At 37.6% G+C, this 27,528-nt stretch overlaps 1 protein-coding gene across 5 annotated transcripts in view; it reads left to right on the top strand.

Moving 5' to 3' along the window:
• Positions 1-27,528, top strand: part of WRN (WRN RecQ like helicase) — a 135,027-nt gene that overhangs the window by 18,106 nt on the left and 89,393 nt on the right. For 4 of the 5 annotated variants that reach the window (XM_081221208.1, XM_081221210.1, XM_081221207.1 and 1 more), the window contains exons 3-10: positions 11,907-12,011; positions 12,671-12,783; positions 16,977-17,122; positions 17,588-17,736; positions 18,474-18,623; positions 19,842-19,911; positions 24,834-24,948; positions 26,885-27,308. In XM_081221208.1, the coding sequence (XP_081077334.1) occupies positions 11,919-12,011; positions 12,671-12,783; positions 16,977-17,122; positions 17,588-17,736; positions 18,474-18,623; positions 19,842-19,911; positions 24,834-24,948; positions 26,885-27,308 (1,260 nt within the window). In that variant the 5' untranslated portion in view covers positions 11,907-11,918. Of the gene's footprint in view, positions 1-11,906; positions 12,012-12,670; positions 12,784-16,976; positions 17,123-17,587; positions 17,737-18,473; positions 18,624-19,841; positions 19,912-24,833; positions 24,949-26,884; positions 27,309-27,528 lie in introns of those variants that run through there. The other variant, XM_081221211.1, reaches the window with a different exon arrangement.

The following is a 27,528-nucleotide window of genomic DNA, read 5'->3' as shown; positions in this document are numbered from 1 at the left end:
GGGCTACTCTTTGTTGTGATGTGCGGGCTTCTCATTGCCGTGGCTTCCCTTGTTGCGGAGCACGGGCTCTAGGTGTGTGGGCTCAGTAGTTGTGGCACACGGGCTTAGTTGCTCCGCAGCATGTGGGATCTTCCTGGACCAGGGATCAAACCCGTGTCCCCTGCATTGGCAGGCGGATTCTTAAACACTGTGCCACCAGGGAAGTCCTGAACATTCTTTATGTAGATCCTTTTGTTAGCTACTTGAGTTCAATAACATGTACGGTTAGGCATAGTAAACATGGTCAAAAAGAGTTGTGTTGTGGCTGTATCATGTAGTACTTCCTTCTGACTTTCCTGTTAAATAATTTCCTATCTATTAATCACTTTAATTGGCTATGTGTATGTTATTTAATCATTGGGAAAGTTATGGGCGTTCTTTAAATTTTAATTGTCTTAATTTTCATAATTTTACTACTAGCATAGAAAAGAGCAGGATTATTAGCTAATTATTATTGTATGATATTTAGTGTTCTCTAATAGATTACAATTAATTTTATTAATTTTCTTATTATTTAACTTTTAATTATTTATTATGGGCTTTTGATGTGACAATATGGCAAACCCTGATTTTGATAGAATTTCATAATGTTTGTTTTTAGAATTTAAAGAACTAGTGTTTATGTCTAAAAATGATTAATTGAACACATGCAACTCATTTGATTCAATAAGGAAGTATAAGGCCTTGTAACTTTAGAAACTCATTTAAAAATATATTTGATTACCCTGAAGTATAATTTATGTACTTTAAAAGTTTTGATTATTAAATTAAATGAAAATAAGTTATTTCAGTACACTTAGTTTTTGTTTAGTCTCCTTAATTAAAAAAATTTTTTTGGGTAGGATTTGTTTAGAAATATTCATAATACAGACAGGCTAAACAATTGACAAAAAACTTTTCCCAAGGAATTAAAGACCTGTAGTATTTTAAGTACTTTATATTCAAATAGATTTAATTTCTATAGATACCTGCTTTCCCACTATGATGTCTAAGATAGTGATTAAAGCTGGAAAGTCATCCGATTCATGAGTTGAACATAATAGTTAAGTATTTAATCAATAATTAGGCAGTAAAGGATTATTTCAGAATTGGATTTGGTGTTCCCATAATTCTTCACTTTCAGCCTAAATCAAATGAGGTAGGGATGTCAAACAAAATACTCTGGTACCTTTTCATAAAACATCTATTTTACTAAACAAAAGATCTGAACTTTTGAAAGCGTCTTTGAGCAAAAAATAAGAACGAATTTAAGAGATTGATAAAGGAAATAATAGATTGAACTCAAGAAGCTAGTTACAGGATTGCACAATGAATAAAGCTCAGATTACCTCACTAGTTTGCTAAATCTGCTTCTTTTCCCCCTGCCTATGCGGAACACTATGTTTGGACCAGTGGGGCAAAGGAAGTGGAAGAGTTGCCATTTTTCAATTATTCTATTAGAAGGTATGTTGAAGATTTGTCAAGGACACAAAGACAACATTAATCCAGAAGATTAATGAAAAAAGTGTTCATCGCAGTTTTGAATTCATAAATATTGGCAATGGTCCTCAGTTAGAAGGCTGTATAGAATCCTTGAAAAATGCCTGGAAGGACATTATTTGCTTGGTAAAGAAGTTCCAAAACCAACCGGGGATGAAAAATGAAGTGAAAAATGAATATTTTGAAACATATGAGACAGTGGAAATTTGGGACTGGTAATAACAGAAAGATATAAAGACTTTATGTTAAGTTTCAAGGTAAAAAACCTGATATTCCAAGTAATATGTTGCCTTAGTCACAGAGAAGCTCTTGTATATTAAAATTTGCCTGTAGTTATGAATTCTACATTAAATGATGTCATACAAATGGTGAATCTAATGAAATCCAAGCTGCTACAGTACCTTCTTTTCAGCTTTAGGTGAGGAAATCTGATTAGCTATTTCATTACTGAAGTGTGTTGACAGTCCAAAGGAAGATTTATAAGCTAAAGGGAAAATTTCAAATTATTCTATGTGAATGACTCTTACTTTGCAGATTTGTTGAAGTATAATAATTGGCTTCAAAAAATGGTATCCTTAACTGACATTTTGAGCACTTGAATTAACTTAATCAAAAGTGCAGTGATCGTGTGGAAAATATTAATATATTCACATGTACTGACAAAATTTATGGATCCAGAGTAAAAATTCAGCTTTGCCAGAGTGAAGTTAAAATAATTTTAGAAGTGATTTTTTTTTTTTTTTTTTTTGCGGTACGCGGGCCTCTCACCGCTGTGGCCTCCCCCGCCGCAGAGCACAGGCTCCGGACGTGCAGGCTCAGCGGCCACGGCTCACGGGCCCAGCCGCTCCGCGGCATGTGGGATCTTCCCGGACTGGGGCATGAACCCGTGTCCCCTGCATCGGCAGGCAGACTCTCAACCACCGCGCCACCAGGGAAGCCCATAGAAGTGATTTTTTAATTGGTGTTATTTGAATCCTAAAGAAGGATTAATAATATTATTCGAGCAAAGCCAGTGTGTACCTGAGACAGAGCTTTTTAGCATTACATTGAAATACTTGATATAAAAACATTCATTTTTGAAGCTTATTTACATCATCAGAAGAAATTAACGTATTTCTCAGTAGAAGAAAAGGAGAAGCATTAGATTTAAAGACTTTCAGCATCCTTGAAGTGCAATTTAAAGGATCGAATTGTTGGAATGCTGGTTAACAGTGAAAAAGGAGTCTTCAGTATATTGGAGCAAAGCCTCCTCTTTTGCTATTTGCTACCACTTGTGCTAACAAAGCTTCTTTGTGATGATTGCTCTACAGAATATTAAGAATGTGTTGTTAAAAGGTCTTAATCAGGAATTGTGTGTAACCATTTTAAACATAAAGCATAACATACAAAAGTTATTTCATCTAGGACTTCCCTGGTGGTGCAGTGGTTAAGAATCCGCCTGCTAATGCAGGGGATACGGGTTCGAGCCCTGGTCCGGAAAGATCCCACATGCTGCGGAGCAACTAAGCCCACGCGCCACAACTACTGAGGTTGCGCTCTAGAGCCGCGAGCCACAACTACTGAAGCCTGCGCGCCTAGAGCCTGTGCTCCGCAACAAGAGAAGCCGCTGCAATGAGAATCCCGTGCACCGCAATGAAGAGTAGCCCCCGCGCGCTGCAACTAGAGAAAGCCCGCGTGCAGCAGCGAAGACCCAATGCAGCCAAAAAAACAAACAAAAAGAAGTATTCCATCTAAATGATTTCAAGTTTGTTTTTAAAAAGTTTGAAAATTTTAGGGCTTCCCTGGTGGCGCAGTGGTTGAGAGTCCGCCTGCCGATGCAGGGGACACGGGTTCGTGCCCCTATCCCGGAAGATCCCATATGCCACGGAGCAGCTGGGCCCGCGAGCCATGGCCGCGGAGCCTGTGTGTCCGGAGCCTGTGCTCCGCAACGGGAGAGGCCACAGCAGTGAGAGGCCCGCGTACAGCAAAAAAAAAAAAAAAAAAAAGTTTGAAAATTTTAATTTTATAAAGAAGATAAAAATTTCCCAAAATTACATATTCACACTCCCAGATCCCCTTCCCAGTGTGCCGTAAAAATAGTTTCATTTTCTGAATGTTTCATGAACTTGAAAATGTTGTCAACTTCCGTATAAAACTTCATTTTTAAATGAAGCAGGCAATTGAGAGTCATCATGTATTTGAATAAAATCAACAGATATCAAGCTTATTAAGCTGAATAGTTGACAACCTTGATAAAAAAGAATTTCTACACAAAAAAGAACTTAAAGTTCCTGTAAGTATTATCAATGGATTCAATAGGAAATATATTAATCAAAGAACTGAAAACAGTGGAAAAGGAAAATTGGAGGGTAAGAAAGGAACTAAAACATTATTTCCTAAATAAAATACTCAATAGAATTACTGTGGTAGAACAAATATGGCTGAAAATTAAATTGGTATTTGTTGAATGCACTGAACAACTCATTGGTCTTAGGAAGCCTACTTGATCTTTCCTGTCTTAGAGGACTTCCAGAGGAGTTGTACTGATGGGCTCAGTGTGTTGATGGGCTAGACCTTGAGATTACAACTGGGGAGACCTGTGAATAGAGATATTGCCTCCTAGTGCTTCAGTGGAAGACTTACAGTCTCTTTGTCCTCAGTTTGCAGCTTCCTGAGGGACCCTAAGAGCTGAGGCTGCTGATGGTAAACAGAGTTATATGGGTAAAGTAAAATAACAGTCCACCCAAGGAATCCAGCATCAGGGGAAAGAAGACCAACAGAACATCCAAAATAGGAAGCTCCCATTGACACAGATCTTTGAAATAGTTAGACTATAACTTTTACGAAAGAAAGAAATTATAAGCACATTTAGGGAGACTCAACTAGAGTACAAAGAGACTTTCTTTTTTTTTTTTTTACAAAGAGACTTTCTGAAACTAACAATCGAGATATCAACATTATAAAAATTCAGGAGGCAAATTGAAAAAGGACTATGAAATGAAGTTGAGAATGTTGAGAATGAAATTAGCATCTTGGAAATCAAGTGGAAGAAGTCTCTTTGAAATACAGAACAAAATTAAGGAGAGTGGAAGAAGTCTCTTTGAAATATAGAACAAAATTAAGGAGGACGTCATCAGGTAGGAAAAAATAGACACAAGCAGAAGAAATTCGGGCAAGAAATTCACTGGAATGTGAATAAATGCTGTAGAAGGAAAAAAGGAATAGATTATGGCAATTAATAACTAAACTAGTAACAGGGGTATATTAGTTTGCTACAGCTGCCATAATTAAGTACCACAAACTAGAAGACTCAACAGAAGTTTATTGTTCTACAGTTTTGGAGGCTAGAAGTCTGAAATCACGTTGTTGGCAGTTTTTTTTCCAAGGGCTGTCAGGGAAGGGCCTGTTTCTGGCCTGCCTTCGTGGCTTGTAGATGACTCTTTTCCATGTGTGTCTTCACATCATCCTCCACCTACGCATGTCTTGTCTCTTGTGTCCAAATTTCTCCTTTTTATAAAGACACCGGTCATTTTGGATTAGGGACGACCCTAATGACTTCATTGAAATTTTGTTACCTCTGTAATGACTCTATCTCCAAAGATTAGGACTCCAACCTATCTTGTACTGGGGAGAGATACAATTCAGCCTATAACAAGGGGAACATTTTCTCATCTTAAGTAAAGACTTGGAAAGCAGTCTTTTCCAAGGACTCAGTGATTCCAAGGAGAGTAAAGAGTGTACACTTAGGCTCTTAAAAATATGAAAATCCTTAAACATTTTTAATGCTGCCAGATGGGAAAAATATTACCCACAATTGAAGAAAGCATCAGAAAAACAATGGACTTCTTACTTATGACGTTAAAAGGCAGAACACTGTAAGAGAACATCTACAAACTGCTGAGAGACTGTTATGTTCAGCCAACACATCATTCTCTTACCTGTTTGAAATAGATTTTCACATATGCAGGGGATCAGTGCTTAATCACCTACATATTCTACTTGAGGAAAATAATTGAAAAAACCTCTGAACAAACAATTGAATCAGAACAGAGATTCAAGATTGACAAGATTAAGGGAAGAGGAAACTATAGTAAGCAATATATACATTTACATATATATTTAAATTTATATAAACATATTAAAATGGATGATGAAATTGGTAACATAAATGTTTAGAAAATAGTAAGGATTCTTGAAGTAGAAGGGCAATACTAGAAAACTTACAGGCTGTAGCCAAAACCGTATCAACAAAAAAACAGTAGTTAGAAGGGTGGGGAAGTCAAAACATTCCAAGAGTTTACCTTGGTGGGTAGAGGGACAGTGCAAACGTCAGGTCTTGGTGGGGAAGGGATATAGTTTTACTATTTTGCTGAGATAGTAGAGTAATAGGATGGAAAAAAAGTGAAATTTTAACACTGGCAATGGTAAAAATGTATGAATGGTAATTTCACACAGTTGGAAAAAGTGGACAAAGAATAAGAGGAAACTGAAGAAAAGAAGGTAAATACTAATCAAAGTAAATGAAAGGGAAAACTCAAGTACTTACACTAACTGAATGAGATGAATCTCCTTATTGAAAGACAGATGTGTTCAAATTGGGCTGTTCAAAACCAAAACCAGAAAAATAAACCACAACAAAAATCCCAGGTGTATGTTGTTTAAAGCCAGCCTTTAAAAAAGTGATAAAAGTTGAAAAGTAACAGGTAGTGGTGGATAGATACGTGAGATTATTCCAGGAAAGTCCAAACCAAAACAAATCAAAATATATTATTTATTTCAAAGAGGAGCTTATTATCCTTTAATGGCTCAAAGTGTGAAGCATTATGAAATGATACGACTTGATTTTAGAAAAAGACGTGTCAACGTTGTTCATACTCAACACGTAACAGCTAAATACATAATTTAAAAATTCTATTATTCAATGACTTGGATCCCTCCCAAGAATAACCTTTATCTGATCAATGATTAAAATCCTCATGTAGGGACTTCCCTGGTGGTCCAGTTGTTAAGACTTCACCTTCCAATGCAGGGGGTGCAGGTTTGATCCCTGGTTGGGGAGCTAAGATCCCACATGCCTCGGGGCCGAAAAAACCAAAACATAAAACAGAAGCAATATTGTAAGAAATTCAGTAAGACTTTAAAATGGTCCACATCAAAAAAGAAAATCTTAAAAAAAAGAAAAAGTTAAAAAAAAAATCCTCATGTACGCTGAAGAATTTCCCTATTGCAAATTACTCTACAACTTTACTTTTCTGTATGCTTTTTATCTGTCCCAAGATCTAAGTAAATTTGACACAAATGTTAGGTTTGTAAACAATTTTACTTTCAAATTATTTGCCTGGAGGTATCTAGACAGAATTTTGTATGCAAAAAAGAGTATTTACATCTAAAAATTAGACATTTTAAATTAAAATGATTTTAGCGTTATAGGTGGCTGCAGGGAAGAGTTATTGAAGTTTATTGAAGTTTATTTCTGTTTTGGTGGTATGAATGAATTACAGAATTCCAAGATTTTATAGTTGTTTTTATTTATTTATTTATTTATTTATTTATTTTTATTTTTTGCGGTACGCGGGCCTCTCACTGTTGTGGCCTCTCCCGTTGCGAAGCACAGGCTCCGGACGCGCAAGCTCAGCGGCCATGGCTCACAGGCCCAGCCGCCCCACGGCATGTGGGATCCTCCCGGACTGGGGCACGAACCCACGTCCCCTGCATTGGCAGGCGGACTCTCAACCACTGCGCCACCAGGGAAGCCCCCTATAGTTGTTTTTATAGAATTGTTTATTATTTTCAGAAAACTCAATTTTCTGGCAGTTTTGTAAACGATCTACTCTGCGTGTAGCAAAAACTTGTTTTCCAGTTTAATAAAAATGTATTTTAAGGTTAAGAATAGACTCTCCTTTCCTGTGTGTGTGTGTCTGTGTGTGTATATGTATGTGTATATACATATACTTTGGGATCAACTTTTGACTGTCCTGTCAAGGGTTTTGGATTTGTGGCAGATATAAACTTATTAATAACCACTAACATTTGTAAAATGCCTTACAATGAATAAAGCATATATAGTTTATATATTTTATCTTATTACATATAATGCACTAACATTTGCGTTGTCCATTCTGGTTCACTGAATCATAGATCTTCCCCAATGCCAAACTTTGCTAATGATTCAAAGAGCACCAAGTGCAGATGGAATATTCTTTTTTTTTTTTTTTTTTTTTTGGAGGAACCCCAAACTCTCATGCACAGATTCCAAAAATGTCCTTTTCTTCTGCATTAGTACATGTTATGGTTTTGGATTAACAGAATAGTTTTGAGCAATGTGTGCAAAAAAAAAAAAAAAAACTGTTCAAAGGAAGTTTTCATTTTGAAACTCCTCCGTTTTATATTTTCTAAATTACATAGCTTACTGATGTTGACTTAAAAAATATGTACAACGTGAGAGTTGTGAGTTAAGTTTTATTTGGGGCAAAATGAGGACTATAACCTGGGAGACAGCATTTCAGGTAACTCTGAGAAACTGCTCCAAAGAGCTAAGGGGGAAGGTCAGTATATATGTGATTTTGGTGAAGGGGAAGTACATGCAATCAAGCACATATTTTTTGCAGAAGGTCTTTGGTAGCCACGAGGAGCAGTTGTCACCATGAAGGATTTTAGTGCTTTTCCAGATATGAGGAGATACAAGATTTGGGCTCATAAAATTGTCTCCTGAAAATATTGAACTCTCTGAAGACCTGTTCTGCCAGTTTTTCCCAGAGCGCAGGGGGCCTTCTTCCTGCTCTCCACGCTGAACTCCTTTCAGGGGGTGTTGAAGGTCAGCCGCTGCAGCAGCACATGGTTTAATCCTTGTAGAGGTAGATGGCAAGTGCCAATGGCAAGTGCCAATTGTAGTTGACAGGGCCCCCTCACGGTCATAAATTGGACCATGATTTGGGAGGCATTTCATGACCATTTCATCCTGTGGTGCTAGGAAGGCTCATTCCTAGGTCTGGCAAAAATTTTGCTGATAGTCCACTCAGTGTGCTATTACTGGACTAGGTCTTATTAACAATAGTCAAAGGACCACCTGTCCTACTAGTCTGTTACGGTCCAGAAAAAAATTCTGCCTTGTTGCATCCATCTTCACATATGTAGAGTTGCACTATTACAATTATTGATCTCATATAAAACTATGTATTTTTGTTGGAGGCTCAGTCACGCATTTGGTAATGCAAGAAACAACAATCTTGTAAAACAGGCAAAATACAAATAACATAGCTGGCAGTATTATTAAAGTCGTAAGTAAGAATTTTTTTTATTATTAATTAATTAATTTATTTTTGCTGTGTTGGGTCTTCATTTCTGTGCGAGGGCTTTCTCTAGTTGTGGCAAGCGGGTACCACTCTTCATCGCAGTGCGTGGGCCTCTCACTATTGCGGCCTCTCTTGTTAGGGAGCACAGGCTTCAGACGCGCAGGCTCAGTAGTTGTGGCTCACGGGCCTAGTTGCTCCGCGGCATGTGGGATCCTCCCAGACCAGGGCTCAAACCCGTGTCCTCTGCATTAGCAGGCAGATTCTCAACCACTGCACCACTAGGGAAGCCCCGTAAGAATTTTTTTAAATTAATTAATTAGTTTATTTTTGGTTGCATTGGGTCTTATTGCAGCACGTGGGCTTTCTCTAGTTGCGGTGCGCGGGGGTGGGGGGTGGCTTCTCACTGTGGTGGCTTCTCTCGTTGCGGAGCACGGGCTCTAGGCGCACGGGCTTCAGTAGTTGTGCCACACGGGCTCTAGAGCGCAGGCTCAGTAGTTGTGGCCCACGGGCTTAGTTGCTCTGCGGCATGTGGGATCTTCCCGGACCAGGGCTTGAACCCGTGTCCCTGCGTTGGCAGGCGGTTTCTTAACCACTGCGCCACCAGGGAAGCCCCTGGATTGATTTTTAAAATTAGCATAGGATCATGCCCATGATAGGAAAACATTTGATTCATATGCAAAGGTCCAAGAAGTCAAGAAAATGTTATAAAGGATCGTACAAGCCAGGTCCAGGATCTTGGTCTAGCTGTCTTCTTCTGATGTCTTCTTCCTCTCATCCTAGTGTGAGTGTAGTTTCTCCTCTGAGCATTGTTTTAAGGTGATTTTGAGGTCAGCCATAATCTCTAGGCCAGTCCAGTGTAGGGACCCTTTGTAAGTGGGGATTAATCCGAATCAGTTCTCTTCAGTTTCAGTATACATGAGCTAGTTAAGAGTCCCTGATAAGAGTTCTTTTGTCTAGGTTGGAGATAGTCCTTTAAATTATGTCTTTTCCAGTATGCATAATCCCCTGGTTGCAGGTCATGGGGCATCTGATCTTCATCCAAAAGATTACTGAGATAAGCTTCAAAAACAAACTTAGAGTGTCCTTTTAATAATTTAATTAAACTTTGCATTAATATAACCTAACAGCAAGGAACTATCTAGGAAGTGAGTCTTAGTAAATACAGACCCCCATTAACAAAACTGGGATTTCCGGGATTTAATATTCATTGAAACATAATCTTTTTTCTCTCTAAATTTACCCTCATTTCTTCCAAATATAACCAAATTAAGACCAATTTGTTTGCAAAATAAGACTGGTCTCAATAAACTTGGCTTGATGATTAATATAACTATAATTGATCGTATAAGCTTTTTTGCTTTGATGAAACTTTTATAAGGAGTCTCAAACTGAACTTTTTTTTTTTTTTTTTTCTTTTTGCGGTATGCGGGCCTCTCACTGTTGTGGCCTCTCCCGTTGCGGAGCACAGGCTCCGGATGCGCAGGCTCAACGGCCATGGCTCACGGGCCCAGCCGCTCCACGGCATATGGGATCCTCCCAGACCGGGGCACGAACCCGTATCCCCTGCATTGGCAGGCGGACTCTCAACCACTGCGCCACCAGGGAGGCCCTCAAACTGAACTTTTAAAAGACCTCTCAGGGCTAGGGAAGTCATGACAATGGTTTATCACAGATTTTGCTTAACAGATCTAGGTGGATTCCTCCCTTTTCAGGGTCCCCCAAATACCTTGAGATTTCTGTCACATGTTGTGCGTTTTTTTAAGTCTATACTGACTACCCCCCATTTTCCAGACATAATTAATAAAGCCAGAATTCCAGGCTTATTTATGATAAGCAGCCTAGATAGGTTAGTTATATCTGGAACATTTTCTGGATAGATACTCAGGTATTTTTCTGCTAGTGGATACCGCTGATAGATTTTCAAGGCTACCATCCAGTTTGAGGTCATTAGCACATTTGGTGGTGGAGGTCCTTCATTCCTTCTTCCCCAGTAGGGCCAGTGAGTTCCCCTTTCCTGCCGTTGATCCTTTCCTTCCCAGTGCATAAGAATGATGGAGTTTGTTCTGTATGGAAAACTTGTTTGCCAAAGTAATCTTTAAAAATTTTCTTTCATACATTATTAGTGTTCTCAGTTTTGGGGGTTTATGCTTGGGAAAATGAGCACTTAAATGGATACTTGCTGGATATTGTTTAATTTTTTCAGAATTTGTATTGCTAAATATCAGTAGGGATAACAGGCTATCCCATAATCATAAATAGTTGCTTTGATTATTTCATATTGACATTGTTTCATCATAAGAATCTTCAGGTGTATACTAAAAACTGCTGTGCCTTTACTAGAAATTTGAGATAACAGGAACTAAGGTTGGGGTTTGAAGAATTTTATTAAGAACTTAAGGCCACTTCAGTTTAGTGTATTAAGTCACATGAGGATATGGATCTGTTTTATCTTTAAAAGAAAGTATGTCATGGTTTTCCTATTAATTGTATTCTCTACAACCATTCTTGAAGTGTGGTTTATATTGAGTAGAGCCCTCAAAGCTCGTAACAGATTTTAAAAAAATATTCTCAACGAAACTCTTATTCTTAGGGAGACTGGTTCACTTGTTAGGCCAAGAGTATAATTAAAAACCCTTAATATAGAAAAGCTTATCTGTCTCAAAATTCTCTTCAGGTAGACTTGTGAACAGTTTATCAGTTTGATGGGTTTACTTAGATCTTAGGAAAGATGATAAGAAAATTAAAGTCAAAAATTTATAGCAGTTTATACACCCAGATATTCTCATTGTAAATGAGATAAAGATTATTTTTTAAAAGGATCAAAGTCAGAGAATAATAAAATTTTGAAACTGCTAGAACCTTAGAACTCAATTAAACTGGCTCACTTATTTTGAAAAGAGGAAATACTAAATGTATGGTCATTAGAGCTAGCATGTTGTATGTTTCTTTTTCTTTTGCAATTCCAGCTCTTATAACCTATATTTGGGCCTAGGTGCTGTAACTTAATTTAAACATGTATATTTGGATCTTCAATCATATTGATAGGTCTATCTCTGAGTTTTCTTACAAAGACTGTATTTATTCACAAAGTACTTGTTTTTTGGATTTTGCGACTAGAACCTTTTAAAGATGAATGAACAAACATTGGAAACAACACAGCAGCGGAAACTTCCTGAATGGATGTCTACGCAGAAGACGACATATACTGTAGAAGAAAGAAAGGTATGTATGCTGTTCACTGATTATTCTTTCAGATGGAAAATTTAATGTGCATTTGACTGTAAAATGAGTCAATCCTAACTTGTAAACTTCAAGCCATTGTTTACATTTGGAGTTGCTGTTGTGTGAATGAACCAGAATCTAGTCATTGAATGGATGAATGGGATTAAATTTTAACTGGGTTTACAAAAATGAGAATTCTTACTCTATACTTTCCCTTTTAATCTAGTTTACATGGTTGACCTTGCCAGTTTGTTCCAATTCAGATAATAATTTAGACAGTATTTATTTTGGTGAATTTTTATGGTTAAGTGAGTTTTAAGTCTTCATAGATTTAAGCTCCATCAACCAGTCTTCAGCATTTTATAGCAATATTATTGCATGTAGAATACTAATATAATTGAAGAAAAATTTAATAAAATAAATGCTTTTATGAAAATAGGATTAGAAGTTTGCAAATAAATTTGTTAGAAAAATAGTTTTACAGTGGGTAGCTTTATCTTTGTTAAATTGTCCGTATGACTTCATTAATCTATAAAGCATTAGTTGATAAAACTTAGAACTATAATTTGAATGCTTCAGTGAACTTTATTATTTCAGTGAATATTTATTATTTAATGTGAATTTTATTTGTGCCTTTTCGGAATTTTGTTTAACTCAAGGCATCTATTCAGAAGAGTGTTTTGGAAGATGACCTCCCCTTCTTAGAATTTACTGGATCCATTGTGTACAGTTATGAAGCTAATGATTGTTCTTTCCTATCAGAAGATATTAGGTAAAGATTTAAATTTCCTACTTTCAGTTGAATTTGGACCCTTAGAATATAACTATTATGGTAATATTTGTATGTGTATTGAGTTTTATAGTTGAGGTGTGTTCGGTACGTAATTACTTATACATGTAAAATATCACTGATAAGTTCTAATTCTGCTTTTTAAATAAAAACTTAAAATCACTGAATTAAATTTGTAATGTACCTGTTTGTTCATTCATAAGCCTTTCTGTTACTCTAGCTAATTTTTTGACTTTTCAGTACTTAAGGTGTTATATATAGAACACACCAGTTTAGGAAAAACATGCAAAAACTATTCAACCTCTAAAACGCCCCTTTCTATTTCATTAAAAATACCAACATAGTAATATTGAATAGTGATTGTGATTGTCTCTGTTGCATTTAGTTAGCAACAATTATAGCAAATGATCCTTAAAAAGAACATTAAAAATGACTTAGTATTTTTTAAATTGTCTAATTAAATTAGTACTCTGCAATAATGCAGTCTAAGGCTCTTGAAGCATTTTACAAGGAGAGATAGGGAATTCATGCAGATCTTTGAAGTTATTATACCTGTCCTTTTTTTTTTTTTTTTAAACTGTTACACATTGGCTTAGAAGAAGCAGAAGTAAGTTAAGCTATTTATTAATGGTCTCCTGGTAGATGTATTCCAGAAACAGCATTCAGGTGTCCTCACTCCCACTATAGTTATCTGGCTACTTTTGGGACTCATTAAATAGAACTAAATTGTCTCACAGAGAAGGTAAAATCTGTTATTTATGATTATGTATTAACTCTACCATCTTACCTTTGACAATGCTATAGTATGTCCTATCTGAAGGCAATAAGCGTGTTTTGAAGAGTGTAGTTCTGATGAATTGTATGTTTTATGGAAGGCAGGCAAGTTTTTTTTATTTTTCACCTCTTTTGGTTACTTTAAAGATTTTTGCTATTCCAGGTTTTCAGCAGTTAGATTATGATGTGCCTTTGTGTAGTGTGGTTTGTGTTTATCTTGCTTGGGGGTTCAGTGAGCTTTTAGGATCTGTGGGTTTATAGTTTCATCATATTTGAATAATTTCTTCAAATGCGTTTTTTCTCACTTCCTGTTATTCTCCTCTTTTGCCGCTCTCAATGCAGATAGGTTAGATTGCTTGATACTGTGTTGTTGGTCATGAGGCTCTTCCAGTGTTTAAAATTTTTTCTTTCATTCTTTTTTCTCTCTGTGCTTCAGTTTGAATAGTTTCTTTGGTTCTGTCTGCAAGTTCACTTATTTATTTTTTTATTCTGTAGTGTCTGTTCTGCTGTTATCCCATCCTGTGAATTTTAAATTTTGTTGTATTTTTCATCTTTAGAAGTTCCATTTATTTCTTTTTAAAAATATCTTCTGGGCCTCCCTGGTGGCGCAGTGGTTGAGAGTCCGCCTGCCGATGCAGGGGGTACGGGTTCGTGCCCCGGTCTGGGAGGATCCCATATGCCGCGGAGCGGCTGGGCGCGTGAGCCATGGCCTCTGGGCCTGCGCGTCCGGAGCCTGTGCTCCGCAACGGGAGAGGCCACAACAGTGAGAGGCCCGCATACCGCAAAAAGAAAAAAAAAAAAAAAAAAAATATCTTCTATTTTGGCTCTTATCATATTCATGTTTTCTTTTAAATCTTTGAACATGTTCAGCATGTTTATAATAGCTGTTTTAATATCCTCTTTTGTTAATTCCACTATGCTAGTTATTTTTTCTGTTAAATGACTTTTATCCTGCTTATGAGTCATGTTTTCCAGTTTTTTTTTTTCATGGCTGACAATTTTTGATTGGATGTTGTGATTTTACCTTGTTGAATGTTAGATTTTATTGTCTTCCTTGAAGGAAAGGAACTTTGCTCTGTCAGGCAGTTAAGTTACCTGAAGATCAGACTTAACATTTTGAGGCTTATTTTTAAGCGTTTTTAGGGCATATCTATGGTAGCCTTTATTCTGGACATGATTTAGCCCTGTAATGGGTGTGACCTTTCTGGAGTCTTTGTTGACTGCCCCAGGTGATCAGAAAGAATCTACTCCAACTTTTCAGAACTTTAATGCCTCTTACCTCTCTGTAAGCCCTAGGAGCTGTCCAGCTTACAGTTCCCCGGTTTTTCGTGGTCTAGCCTCGTAGTGTCACTGCACGCTTGCACGTCTTTTCCTGCCTAGCTCCCTCCTCCCCAGGACTCTACCCACAACTTCTAGCTGCCTCCTCTTCTCTGGCTGTGAGTTCTGTCTCCCAGTTCAGTGGTCTGCTTTGGGCTCTCCTCCCTGTTCTGTTACCTGGAATGGTCAAGGCAGAAAGCTGGGGCAGCAGTAGGCCTTACCATTTATTTCCTTCCCCCAGAGAGCATAGTCCCGTGCTGCCCATTGTCTAGTGTCTGAAAACTGTTGTTTATATATTTTGTCCAATTTTCTATTCGTTCATGAAGGAAAGTTATGACGGATCAGTGTTATTTCATCTTAGCCCAAAGCAGAGGTTGAGTTAAAAAACTTTTTTTAAGTACATTTTTCACTTTTAAAAATTGTGAGGGCTTCCCTGGTGGCGCAGTGGTTGAGAGTCCGCCTGCCGATGCAGGGGACACGGGTTCGTGCCCCGGTCCGGGAAGATCCCACATGCCGCGGAGCAGCTGGGCCCGTGAGCCATGGCCGCTGAGCCTGCGCGTCCAGAGCCTGTGCTCTGCAACGGGAGAGGCCACAACAGTGAGAGGCCCGCGTACCACAAAAAAAAAAAAAAAAAAAAAAAAAAATTGTGAAATAGGCATATATAAACAATAATATAACAAGCACCCATATTCCTTCCACTAGCTTTATCAAATCTTAATATTAATTTTCTTCAAATCTTTATTAAGACATGAAACAATAAAATACAACTGAAGCCCGTGTACGCCCTTTGTGATTCTCTCCTCTGCAGTCCTCTGAGAGAACTTCTGTCACGAGTGCAGTGTTTAGTATTCCCTCACATATTTTCTATAATTTTCATAATTTTATATCCCCAAATATCATATACTATTACTTTGCCCATTTAGAAACTTTAAAAATAATGCTATCGGGCTTCCCTGGTGGTGCAGTGGTTGTGGGTCCGCCTGCCGACGCAGGGGATGCGGGTTCGTGCCCCGGTCCGGGAGGATCCCGCGTGCCGCGGAGCGGCTGGGCCCGTGAGCCATGGCCGCTGGGCCTGCGCGTCCGGAGCCTGTGCTCCGCAACGGGAGGAGCCACAGCAGTGAGAGGCCCGCATACCACACACACAAAAAAATAATAATAATAATGCTATCAAACTCTGTTTATATTCTGCCACTTCTTTTTCACTCAACATTTTATATTCTTGAGAATTTTTCTTTTTGGTTTGGTATATGAAGTTCTATTTAAACTTTTATATAATGTTACATTGTTTCAATATGTTACAATTTGTTCATTCTCTGGTTGATGGAAATGTAGTGTGTCCGTTTTTGCCAGTTGGAACAGTATTGCAACGAACATTCTTAAACGTCTCTGTGTGTGCACATATGAGAGTTTCATGTATTTATGAGAAAAACTTGTCAGTTCATGCTGTTTACACATCTTTAGCTAGATATTGTCAGTTTTTTCCAAGAGGATTTTATCAGTTTCAACATTCACCAGTATGTGAGTGGTCCCACTGGTAGATACCCTTCTTAGCATTTAATATTGTGAAGCTTTGTCAGTCAGGTAGATGTGAAATTGTATAGGTTCAATTTACATTTCTCTGAGTTCTACTGAGATTTTGTATCTTCATATATGTATTTGAATTTATTGGCCATTTGGATTTCCTTTGGGGAATTGCCTGTTCCTATTTCCCTCCTTTTTTTTTTTTTTGCAGTACACGGGCCTCTCACTGCCGTGGCCTCTCCCGTTGCGGAGCATAGGCTCCGGACGTGCAGGCTCAGCAACCATGGCTCACGGGCCCAGCCGCTCCGCGGCATGTGGGATCCTTCCGGACCAGGGCACGAACCCGTGTCCCCCGCATCGGCAGGCGGGCTCTTAACCACTGCACCACCAGGGAAGCCCCTCAAGGAATTTTTAATATTTTCTGACTATTCATTATCAGTTATACGTATTACAGATATCTTCTACTGTCTGTGGCTTGTCTTTTAACATTTTGAATGATGTCTTTAGTTATGTAGAAATTAAAATTTTAATGTAATTAATTTACACTGTTTTTCCCCATTTAGCATGAGTGTGTCTGATGGAGATGTGGTAGGATTTGACATGGAATGGCCACCAACATACAGTAAAGGGAAACTGAGCAGAGTTGCACTAATTCAGCTGTGTGTGTCAGAGAGCAAATGTTACTTGTTTCATATTTCTTCTATGTCAGGTTGGTATCTCTTTTATTTGTTTCATTTTTATATGGTTGATAATTGTATTATGTCAACTTTATCCATATAAAATTAAACTCTTGAATTAACTGGTGCTTCTCTCATCACCTTATGTTTATTTAAGTATCTATGTTCTACCTAATTCACTCATATCCCTGTTTTATTTAATTTTTACATCGTCTCTGTCAAGCGTTGATATTATTCCTGTTTTAGAGAGTAGAGAACTGAAGTATAGAGGGGCTAAATTTTAGTGATAACAGAGGTAGCATTTATGTTAGTTGTTTTTCTGTCATTTATCAATCAGGACTTTTTGCTTTAGGCAAGAAAAGCAACACTCAAGTTAAGTGTGTTTCTGAATTTAAACTTAAACAGAAGTTTAAGTATAAACATAGAATGTGTAAGAAGTAGAAAATAAATCTATCAAATTTGATAGAACCTATGGAAATAATAAAAAAATGTTACAGTTTTCCCTCAGGGATTAAAAATGTTGCTTGAAAATAAAGCAATTAAAAAGGCAGGTGTAGGAATTGAAGGAGATCAGTGGAAACTTCTACGTGACTTTGACATCAAATTGAAGAGTTTTGTGGAACTGACAGATGTTGCCAATGAAAAGGTAGATATAATATGTATATTATTTTCACAAACAAGAAATTTGTGTTTCACAGAATGTCCCTTCTATCTGTTTTAGATTTTTTTGAAGAAATAATGTAGGCTATGTAATGTTTTTGTAAAAAAGAAGTCCCCAGTGAGTGTTCCATAATGAAAACCTTCAGTTCTAATCCATTGCCTTAGCAAACAGTTTCTTTAAGCAAGCACCCTCTCCCATATTTAGTATTATTTCACTTTGTTTCATATATATGCAAATTTAAATATTGTATTTTAAGTTTATCTCTTTAATCCATCTATATCAATATCTTTTTTTTTTAAAGAGCATAATGCAGCTCTTGTGGTATGATGCTCTTAGTGGAAGTTTGACCATCCCTTCCATCCCATATTTCACCTATTTTATTCATGTAGTCATTAAGTTAAATTCTCATATTAGCCAACTATTCATTTGGCTGAGAAGTAGAAAGCCTACCAACCTATTCAACTTTTGTCTATGAATGATGCTTCGACAGTCCAAGAATTTTAATGCCTACATTGGGGAAATTCCAGTATTAACTTCTTATAATGTAAACTGCAAATGAGGTTTTTAGTGACAGGAAATCTATTAAGGACTATCTCTGCCTTATATTTTGGTGTAACATTTCCAACTTTATGTGTGACATGATCATTTGGTATCAGATAATTAGGAATATCTGAAAATAGAAGGAAATAATTTTTGCTGAGTTGATTTTTCATTGCTTTTAGTTGAAATGTACAGAGACCTGGAGCCTCAGTGGTTTGGTTAAACACCTCTTTGGTAAACAGCTTCTGAAAGACAAGTCTATCCGCTGCAGCAACTGGAGTAAGTTTCCCCTCACTGAGGACCAGAAACTATATGCAGCCACTGATGCTTATGTAGGTACCAGACATCTTTAGACTATGATCTGTTTGTTAAACTTTATAATAACTTACTTTATAAAAGTTTTATTGTGGTAGTGGCACAAACTTAACTAAAATCTTTTAAATCAGTTTGGCATTAAAAATGCTTAGGAAGAAATTTAGTGAAACTTGTAATTCTGAGTATTAATTAGCAAGTACCAATCAATAGATTCTTTAATACTAGTTATTTTTATTGTCATGAAGCCAAAATAATGTCCAATTTGTATGTAAAAAATGTGAGTTCTCTGAAAACATGAAAGGCGTATAAGCTTAGACTGAGCAAGAACAAATGGTATTGATGATGTATTTTATTATAGGCCACTACAGAATAAAAATAACTACAATACAGTTTCTATATTGAAACTGGCCTTATTTCTTATGTTTATATTTAAAATGTGGTAAAAATTTAGAAAAATTGCCTCCACAATTAGCTTTTTACTGCTGTTAGTCAGATGTATTTTCATATTTACATATTCGTACATAATGAAATCTGGCCTTATCTATATATATAGCACTATTGTTTGTTTGTTTATAAGAAATGTATTTTATGTCCCAATGGACTTTTTTTCCCTTTATACTTTTATTTGTAGATGAATATCTTATTGTTTACTTTTTTGCATCTGTTTTTATGAATGGAAGCTCCTTTTATTTATAAACAGAAAAAATTCAATTTTGTGGGGAAATAGGAAGATAATTTTCCTTTATGTTCTGTTTAAAAAAATCAGAAAACTTGTTGAGAACTAGTACAAGTTCTGTAGCATTTTTATTCATGAGAAATCCGTGTGACTTGATTGTTCCTATTAACAGTAATTAGAAGGAGGACTGTATATACACTGACTAACAGCTAATAATGAGATAATGGGGAATGGATATCTGTAGTCAAACAGTTTTCTCTTACTTGATTGTATTTTGTTAGATTCCATTTATAAGTTATTTGATTTCGTTACCTGCTCATAATATTGGATGTTAAAATGTGAAAAATTTTATTTTAAGGTGTAGACAGCTACTTTCTGCATTCTCACAATTGGTGTGGTGAATAAATAAAGACATTTAGATCTTTGCATAACTTAATAGGTTGAATTCAGCTTTTTGGGTGCCTTGGGAATCATTGTTTTAGATTTTTGTAAAGATGGGACATGAAATTTTATTTGGTGATCTTTAGTATACTGTTATCATTTTTTTGTTTTCCTGTAGGCTGGTTTCATCATTTATCAAAAATTAGAAAATTTGGGAGATGCTGTACAGATATTTGCTATACATGAAGGTATGTTATGGTCTGAAAATAAAAGGTAAAATTTGAATTTGCTCATTTGTGAGGTTTATCTCCAAAAAGTATTCACACATGTGCAAAATATTTAGTATTATTACAACTTCTTGATTGTCTGAGCAGTGTTGACATTAGGATGAGGTCTATTTGGCCAAAGCTTAGGGCTTCAGGCATGTTGGTTGCAGCAAAGCAGGACTTAACTACTTTTCCTTTGTAGCATTGCTGTTCATTAAGCTTCTAGAGTTGGTCTTAATAACATCAGTGTTACAAGCACCCACCTCTCAGTCTGGAGATTATACATCTTTGCTATAAATATTTAAAGTATATAAGATGCTTTATAGTGCCCTGGTTTAAATTTCTAAATTTTCTCCAGGATACGATAACTCTGTTGTTTTTCTCCAAACAGAATGGCCACTTCCTCCCTCCCTCTCTCCCTCCTGCCCTCCCTCCCTCCCTCCCTCCCTCCTTTCCTTCCAGCAGTGTCAACCTCACCTTTCTCAAATTTCCCCCGTGTATATACAGACGATATTTTCAAATGACCACTTTTGGTTTGTATTATAAGTTTGTGTTTTTTCTTTTATTAAAGGATACAAGAAATTAGAACATCAGAAAATAAAAAGATTTTGCACATTGTTTGTCTCTTAAAATACTAGCTTATTCCCAAGATGGTAGCTAATAAACACTAAATGATACAGTAGTTAAATATATTTTTATTCATTTATTAAATATTGTTCAGCCCTTTACGAATGGAGATCCAGCAGTGAACAAGACAGGCACGATCTGTTTCCTGAGAGGGAAACCTGCAACTTCATGGGGGATATAGATGAACCAAAAAAAGGCAGTGTAGGAAGATGAGGCTTATGATGTGGGAAAAAAAGGTGTTACGGTTAGCGTATAGGAGAGGCATCCATGCATATTTGGAGGTATTAGAGAATATTTTATGGAGAAAGTGATGTTTACGGCAAGACCTGAAATATGAGCAGGAGTCAGCTAGCTGAAGAACAGAGGAGAAGTGTCAAAGGCACAGGAAATAGCAGGGCCCAAGTTTCAGAGGTAAGGGGTATCTATAGGCAGCAGAAAGCAGTAAAGCACGGTGAGCTATTGAATATGACAGGGTGGGGGGTGTAGGAGAAGCAGAACAAGGAAAGCAGATAGGCCATGTTAGAGGTTTATATTTCCTCCTAAGAGCTATTGAGGGTTTCAAGCACAGGAGTGACGTGAATTACATTAAAAAGTACGAACTTGGACTGTAGAGCAGAAAATGGGTTCTGGAGGGCAAGGGTCACAGTGGAAAGACCTGTTAGGAGGCTGTGCCCATAATCCAAGTGAGAGGTGATGGTGACCTGGCTTGGTTGGTTGTATTGAGGATGGAGAGAAGTGGATAGATGCAAAAGACATTGAACAGGGCAGTAGAATGAAGAGAATTTAATGTGATGGTGTGAGCCATGTGCCAAGGATCCGTCCTGTGCCATTGGCATGAGCAACAGTGATGAGAAACGTTGAAGAGGAGGCGTGGGGTTTGGGGTCGAGGAGGCACACGGTTGATTTTAGGCACGTTAAAGGAAGGAAGCCTGCGAGCTAGCGAAACGGAGGTGGTGGCCCGCAGGCACTTAGATACCCAGCCTGAAACTCAGGGGACAGTTTGAATGAGAGGTAAAGAATGAGGAGTTTGAGATAAAGAAGTGGGGCTGAGAGTCTCGAGGAACTCTTAGTATTTAATGTTTGCATGGAGGAGGGGGACACCAGAGGAGCTGCCATGGGCACAGAAGGAATTGAGGAGGCGGGGTGTGCAGCAGACCAAGTAAAGAGCATGTTTTTTGTAGGAGGGTGTTATCAACTGTTTTAAATTTTCCTGAGAGTCTGAGAAGCTGAGGACTCAGAATTAGTCCTTGGATTGGGCAATGTGGCCATCATCTGTAATCTTTTACTGCAGCAGCTTTGGTGTACTGGGTGACAAAAGGGTATATCGGGGAGAGAGTGGTCATGGGGGCACAAAAAAGGGTCACAGGCTTGGGTACCATGAAGGTACTATAACCGAAGCAAGAGTGGAGTAGTGGAATGATGTGGGAGAAGTCACGTTTGTGTGAATAGAGGACTAAGATGTAAGGAAAGTGAGAAAGCTCGTGTAAGTAACTTTTTTTTTTTTTTAAGAAGCTTGGTTTGGAAAGGGAATATTTATTCATTTATTCATATACCATATTTGTTGGGTGTTTATTATGGGTCAGGCAAGCGTACCACTTGCTGACGAAAATGCACTGAACAAAACAGACCAAACCTCTTTACTTAATTTGTCTGAGTGAGGGAATGATGCCCAAGGGGAGAACATGGAAGGCGTGAGGGGAAGAAAGAGCAGAGTGTCTGAGGGACAGTGAGTGTAACTGAGGTGAAATGAGTAAGAGTGAGAGGAATAGGAAATGATGCCAGAGAAGTAGCTTGGGCCAGAGCATTTAGGGCCTTATAGGCTGTGAATCTGACTTCATATTTTATTAATTAAAATAAATACCACAATGAGTGATGCGAAATCCTTATAGGGTTTGGAGCAGCAGAATGATCTGATTAAATTTTTATCTTGAAAGTATTTTTCTGGATGCTGTAGGAGGGCAAGCGTTTAGGCAGGGAAGTCGGTTTGGAGGCTACTGTAATAGTCCAGACAAGAGATGATGATTGTGTGGATTAGGCTGGTAGCAGCAGAGGGGTGAGAGTCGGTAGAGGGTGTGTGTACTTGCTGATGAATTCTCTGTGGGGGGTGAGATGTAGAGAGTGAGAGAACAATCTGGATATTTTGGTTGGATCCACTGAGTGAACGGGAGGGTCAGTCACAGTGGAAAGATTATGAGGAGAGCAGATTTGAGTGAGAAAAATCTAGATTTCAGTTTTGGCTATGCTAAGTTTTAGAGGCTTATTCATATCCAAGGAGATATCTTAGTTGGAAACATGATTCTGGAGTGCGTTCAGGTGGTTGGAGATATAACTTGGCGGTCGTCAGCATACAGATGGTAGTTAAACCAGAGGAGAGAAAATAGGGAGCGAGTGGAATAAAGAACAGAAGAGGCCCAAGTACTGACGTCAAGGGCACACCAGCCTCTAGCGGTCAGGAAGACGAGGCGCACGCAGCGAAGAGGCCTGTGAAGGGGCAATGATGGAGGAGGAAGCACAGGAGGGTGGTGTTCAGAAACCAGTGAAGAAAACGTTGTGAGTCCGAGTAAGTCATCTGTTTTCAGTGCCTCTGAGAATTCGAGTGAGATGAGCAACTAGGATTAACCGTTGCACTTGACTGTGTGGAGGCCGTCGGTAACCTTTCTAAGAGCAGCTTTTGGAAGAAGCTTAGCGGGAGTCAGTTTAGGAGAAAATGGAATTAGAAAATTTGAAGACAGTGAGTGTGGACCATTCTTTCTTTCAAGGAATGTTGCTGTAAATGGGGGTAGTGATATGAATACAGACTAATCAGCAGATTGGTGGGGGAAGACGAGATGATTCTCATTGTTGTTTCTGTTTTCTTAATGAAGTAAGAAGTGAAGTTGTTCTCTGAGTAAAAGGAGGGACAGGCAGGTGTTGGGGGCTTGAAGAGAGAGAATGAGGTATGAAATAGTCATCTTGAGAGTGGGAGAGTGGGAAATGTAGAATAATTAACAGTCATTGCTGAGGGTTCGTCGAGGTCTGTGCATGAATTTAAAGCAAAGTGTCATAATCATAATTGTGTTTTATTTTCAACTTATATTCAACTGTTTGGGTATAGGCATCAAGTAGGTAAAGAAAGTGGGTTTAATTAGAGTAGTGTTTTGCCATAGAAGAAGGAAGGAGCAAAAGAGTTCAGTCCACAGTAAGGAATGATTAATATGGGTAAGGAAGGACCGTAAGACATGGGTGACGGGGGGAGTGACAAGGGTAATGGGTAAGGAAAAGGCGGTAGGTCAATGGACTTGGTTCTGAAAGTGTGAAAGAATTGTTGTATTGGGGAAAGCGTGTTGGAAAGAAAGATAGCATGCAAGTGTTCAGAGGATGGAATGCTTGTAATTGAAGTTTGGAAATGGTGACTTTACTGGCAATTGTAAAACCAAGGGTATGGTTATGGGAAGGAGTGGCTGAGGTCAGTTGAGGAAAAGATGGTTGGAAATGGAGGGAATGAGGAACTGAAAAGGCCATACTCTTAGGTGGCCAGGAATTATCAAGTTACCTGTGAGTGTTGAGGTTACCAGGAATTATCACAGGAGTAGTAGGGAAGGAAGAGACAGTGAACCAGGTGCCAAAATCTTCAATGAGTGATGTAATTTTGAGACAGGATAACTGCAGCAAGCAGGAATAGCTAATGGTGTATCCTATGTCCAGTGCTTCAGAGGAGCCAGGTGGACTTGTAAAGGACACAAGAAGTGGTGATGAAGAGTAAGAAATTCTAAGCAGGAAAAGGGTTTGGGAAAGGTGGGCAGGTTTTGTGGTGTTGATAGAGACCCATCAGACAGAATGAAGCTGTGAGTTTGGGAGATGATCAATGATTAGAAAGGCTTGCATTTTATTTTGTGATGACTGGTAATGAGGGCAGTGAGGAATGGCTGTCAGGTAAGGTTATGTTTACCAAACTGTATTTAGTACGTAGGCTCCCATGTGCTGTTATATTGATTTCTGATTTTGAAATAGTGCAGATGGGTTCCGATTCTCATTTCTGCCTTCACCTTCTGCCTAGGTTGATAACCACTGGGTTGTAATATGTATGAATGAAGATCACTTAGAATTTAGTCTAAAATTTTAAAGAGCAAAAATTTGGAAGGGAAATAAAGTGACTGAGGTGATTTGGAGATAGGTTAAGGAAGTCTTTTTGTTGGAATTCATTTAAAGAAACAAAATGAAAATTTAAGCCCTAATACTGTTTAAATAAATATCTCTGCTTTGCAGTTTGAAAATTAGTACTGATTCTTTTTTTCCAGAGGAAGAAGTACTACCTAGTGACGTGAAGAAACAATTGATTTCAGTCTCCGAGGAGATGATAGATCTGGCTAAGCATCTTCCTGATACTTTTGAAAAAGTGGAAAATCCACAGAGGTTAAATATTTCTGTTTTCATCAATTCTATTTGTTCTTATTGCATTTTCCTATATATAGTGAAGAATTACTGTTCATTAGGGTAGACTCGTGCTTGCATACATGCACACAGACTGATGTATAAATGTAGAAATATCTTTCCAGTTGTTAAATTGTGCACAAAAAGTTTGAGGCTTTTCTGTCTGCCTTGTAGGATGTTTTATGAAGCAAAGCAAAATAAAACTCCTACGTTCACATGAAAGAAAATATTGAAGATTCAAAGTTGTCTCTTTCTTTCTGTTTATGCTCATTTTTCATTTAATTATATTTATAGTTTGGTTACTTGAAATCTATAAATAAAAGCAACTTTTAGTAGCCTCATTTTTCTGGTTATTAAGTGATTATTATATAAAGAAGTCTACCTAATCAGCAGACGGTTAAAACAAGAGGCATTTAGATTTTAAAGACTATTTTATGGCCGAAGCATTAGATAACTTGAGATATTTGGATTAACAGACATTGGACTACTGGTGCCCAGTAGCTGATTCTTCTTGGAATCAGGCCTGGCTCTGTCCTTAATTGCTGAATGACTCCCTTGTTAAACCTCTAAAAGCAGGAGGGCTCTTGAACAGTGATTGATTATAATGTGGTAATAAAATTTTGAGGCCAAAATCCTTTGTATGAATGTGAAGCAGTTAGTTGAAATAGAATTCTGACTCTGACAAAGCGCAATGTTAATGTATTCTTTTTTGGATGAGATTTGTGATAGATTTTGATGGATTTCAAAGTATGAGATAGAAATTCAGCTCTTTTTCAAAGTGATTTTCCCCCTAGCAATTTGTTTCAGTAGTTTTTATGTAACTTTGAGAATTTCTGAAAGAAATAACTGTCAACTGGGGAAAGGTACTAATAAAGCTATTTCATATTCATTTTTGCATTTTTCCCTCCATGGAAGAAGAAAAATCACCATTTACATGAAAAATTACTGTTCACATGCATTTCAGATTTTTTCTAGGAATTAGAATATCTATTGAATGTAAATTAACGTGTGCTTAATGCTTTGCTTTGTAATATCAAAGCTAAGTAGTTTTCTTAGAATTTGAGAATGGGGAATACTGGATTCATTTTTTTTTAAAAAGATTTATTATTTATTTATTTATTTTTGGCTGTGTCGGGTCTTAGTTGTGGCCTGCGGGCTCTTTGCTGCGGCGCACTGAGCTTCTCTCTAGTTGAGGCGCACGAGCTCAGTAGTGGTGATGCACGGGCCCAGCTCCCCGCAGCATGTGAGATCTTAGTTCCCTGACCAGGGATCGAACCTGCATCCCCTGCTTTTGGAAGGTGGATTCCTTACCACTGGACTACCAGGGAAGTCCCTGGATTCATTTTTAATAAAGGTATATCTTGTAAAGTATTAGTGTCAAAACAAAAACTAGTTAAATCTCTTATTTCCGGTTCTTTGTAAAAGTCTCCGGTATTACTTCACTTATTTAGATTACACTTCTAAACCAAGGGAGAACAAAAAAGGCCTCTGAACAGCCAAAATACATGCCATAAACATGAATTCAAGTTCACTTAACTGCACTTCCAGTGGACTGCGTGAGGCCACATTCAGAGCATATTTGCTTTTTATTTATAAATACAGTTTGACAGGCTTGGATATCTGCTTAACATGAATATCAGGTATGGATAAGGAATGACACCATAAACAATTAGTTTGGGACCAAACACTACTGACACTTTAGTAAGCACGCAAGTCAGCTGTTGAATGTAGAAGTACCTTGCTGTACTAGAGAGTAGCCCAGAAGCTATAAGCATATAGTGGGTATTAGGGTATGAAGAGCATCTTTAATCCAGTGTGTCCTTTAAGTGAAGATCTTCTTCTTTTAAAAAGCATTAAAACTTGTCCTTAGAGTTAACACAATTAAAGTTGAACTCACCTTTCTTAAAATTGTTTTTAGGGTTTCTGTACTATTGAAGGATATTTCAGAAAATCTGTATTCATTGAGGAAGGTGATACTTGGTTCTACTGAGAATGAACTGAGGCCCAGCAGTAATTTTCACTTATTACCGTTGGAAGAGCCCACTGCTGGTGAAGTACAACAGAAACAAATTAGAGAACATAAAATTTTTACTAAAATTACAGATGAAGCATGGGACACAACACCTGATAATTTAATTAAACATGATGGAGAAAATGTACTTGCAAACAAAGTAAAACAAGAAGAAGATGGATTTGAAGATGGACTAGAAGATAATAAGTTGGAAGAGACTCCAGAAAGAGTTTGTTTAATGTCATTAGATATTACAGAAGATGAACTCCAACGTTTGGAACAACAGGCTCAGGAAAAACATCTTGGTGATGTTACTTGCAAATCTCCTGAGGTACTAAATACAGTAAAGAGAAAACAATTTTCATTCATGGTAGTGGTTGGCTGATTTTTTCTGTAGAGGGACAGATAGTAAATATTTTAGGCTTTGCAGACCACACGGTTTCTGTTGTTAACTGCCCAGTTCTGCCAATTCAGTGTGAAAGCAGCTATAGACAAATAGCCTGTCTGCATTTCAGTAAAACTTTATTTACAAAAGCAAAAAGTGGACTGGG

Source organism: Mesoplodon bidens (genome assembly GCF_964165515.1).
Source record: "Mesoplodon bidens genome assembly, chromosome: 20".
NCBI classification, from domain to species: domain Eukaryota; kingdom Metazoa; phylum Chordata; class Mammalia; order Artiodactyla; family Ziphiidae; genus Mesoplodon; species Mesoplodon bidens.
Note: the sequence above shows the minus strand (reverse complement) of the source record. Positions and strands in the feature narration are given on the sequence as shown.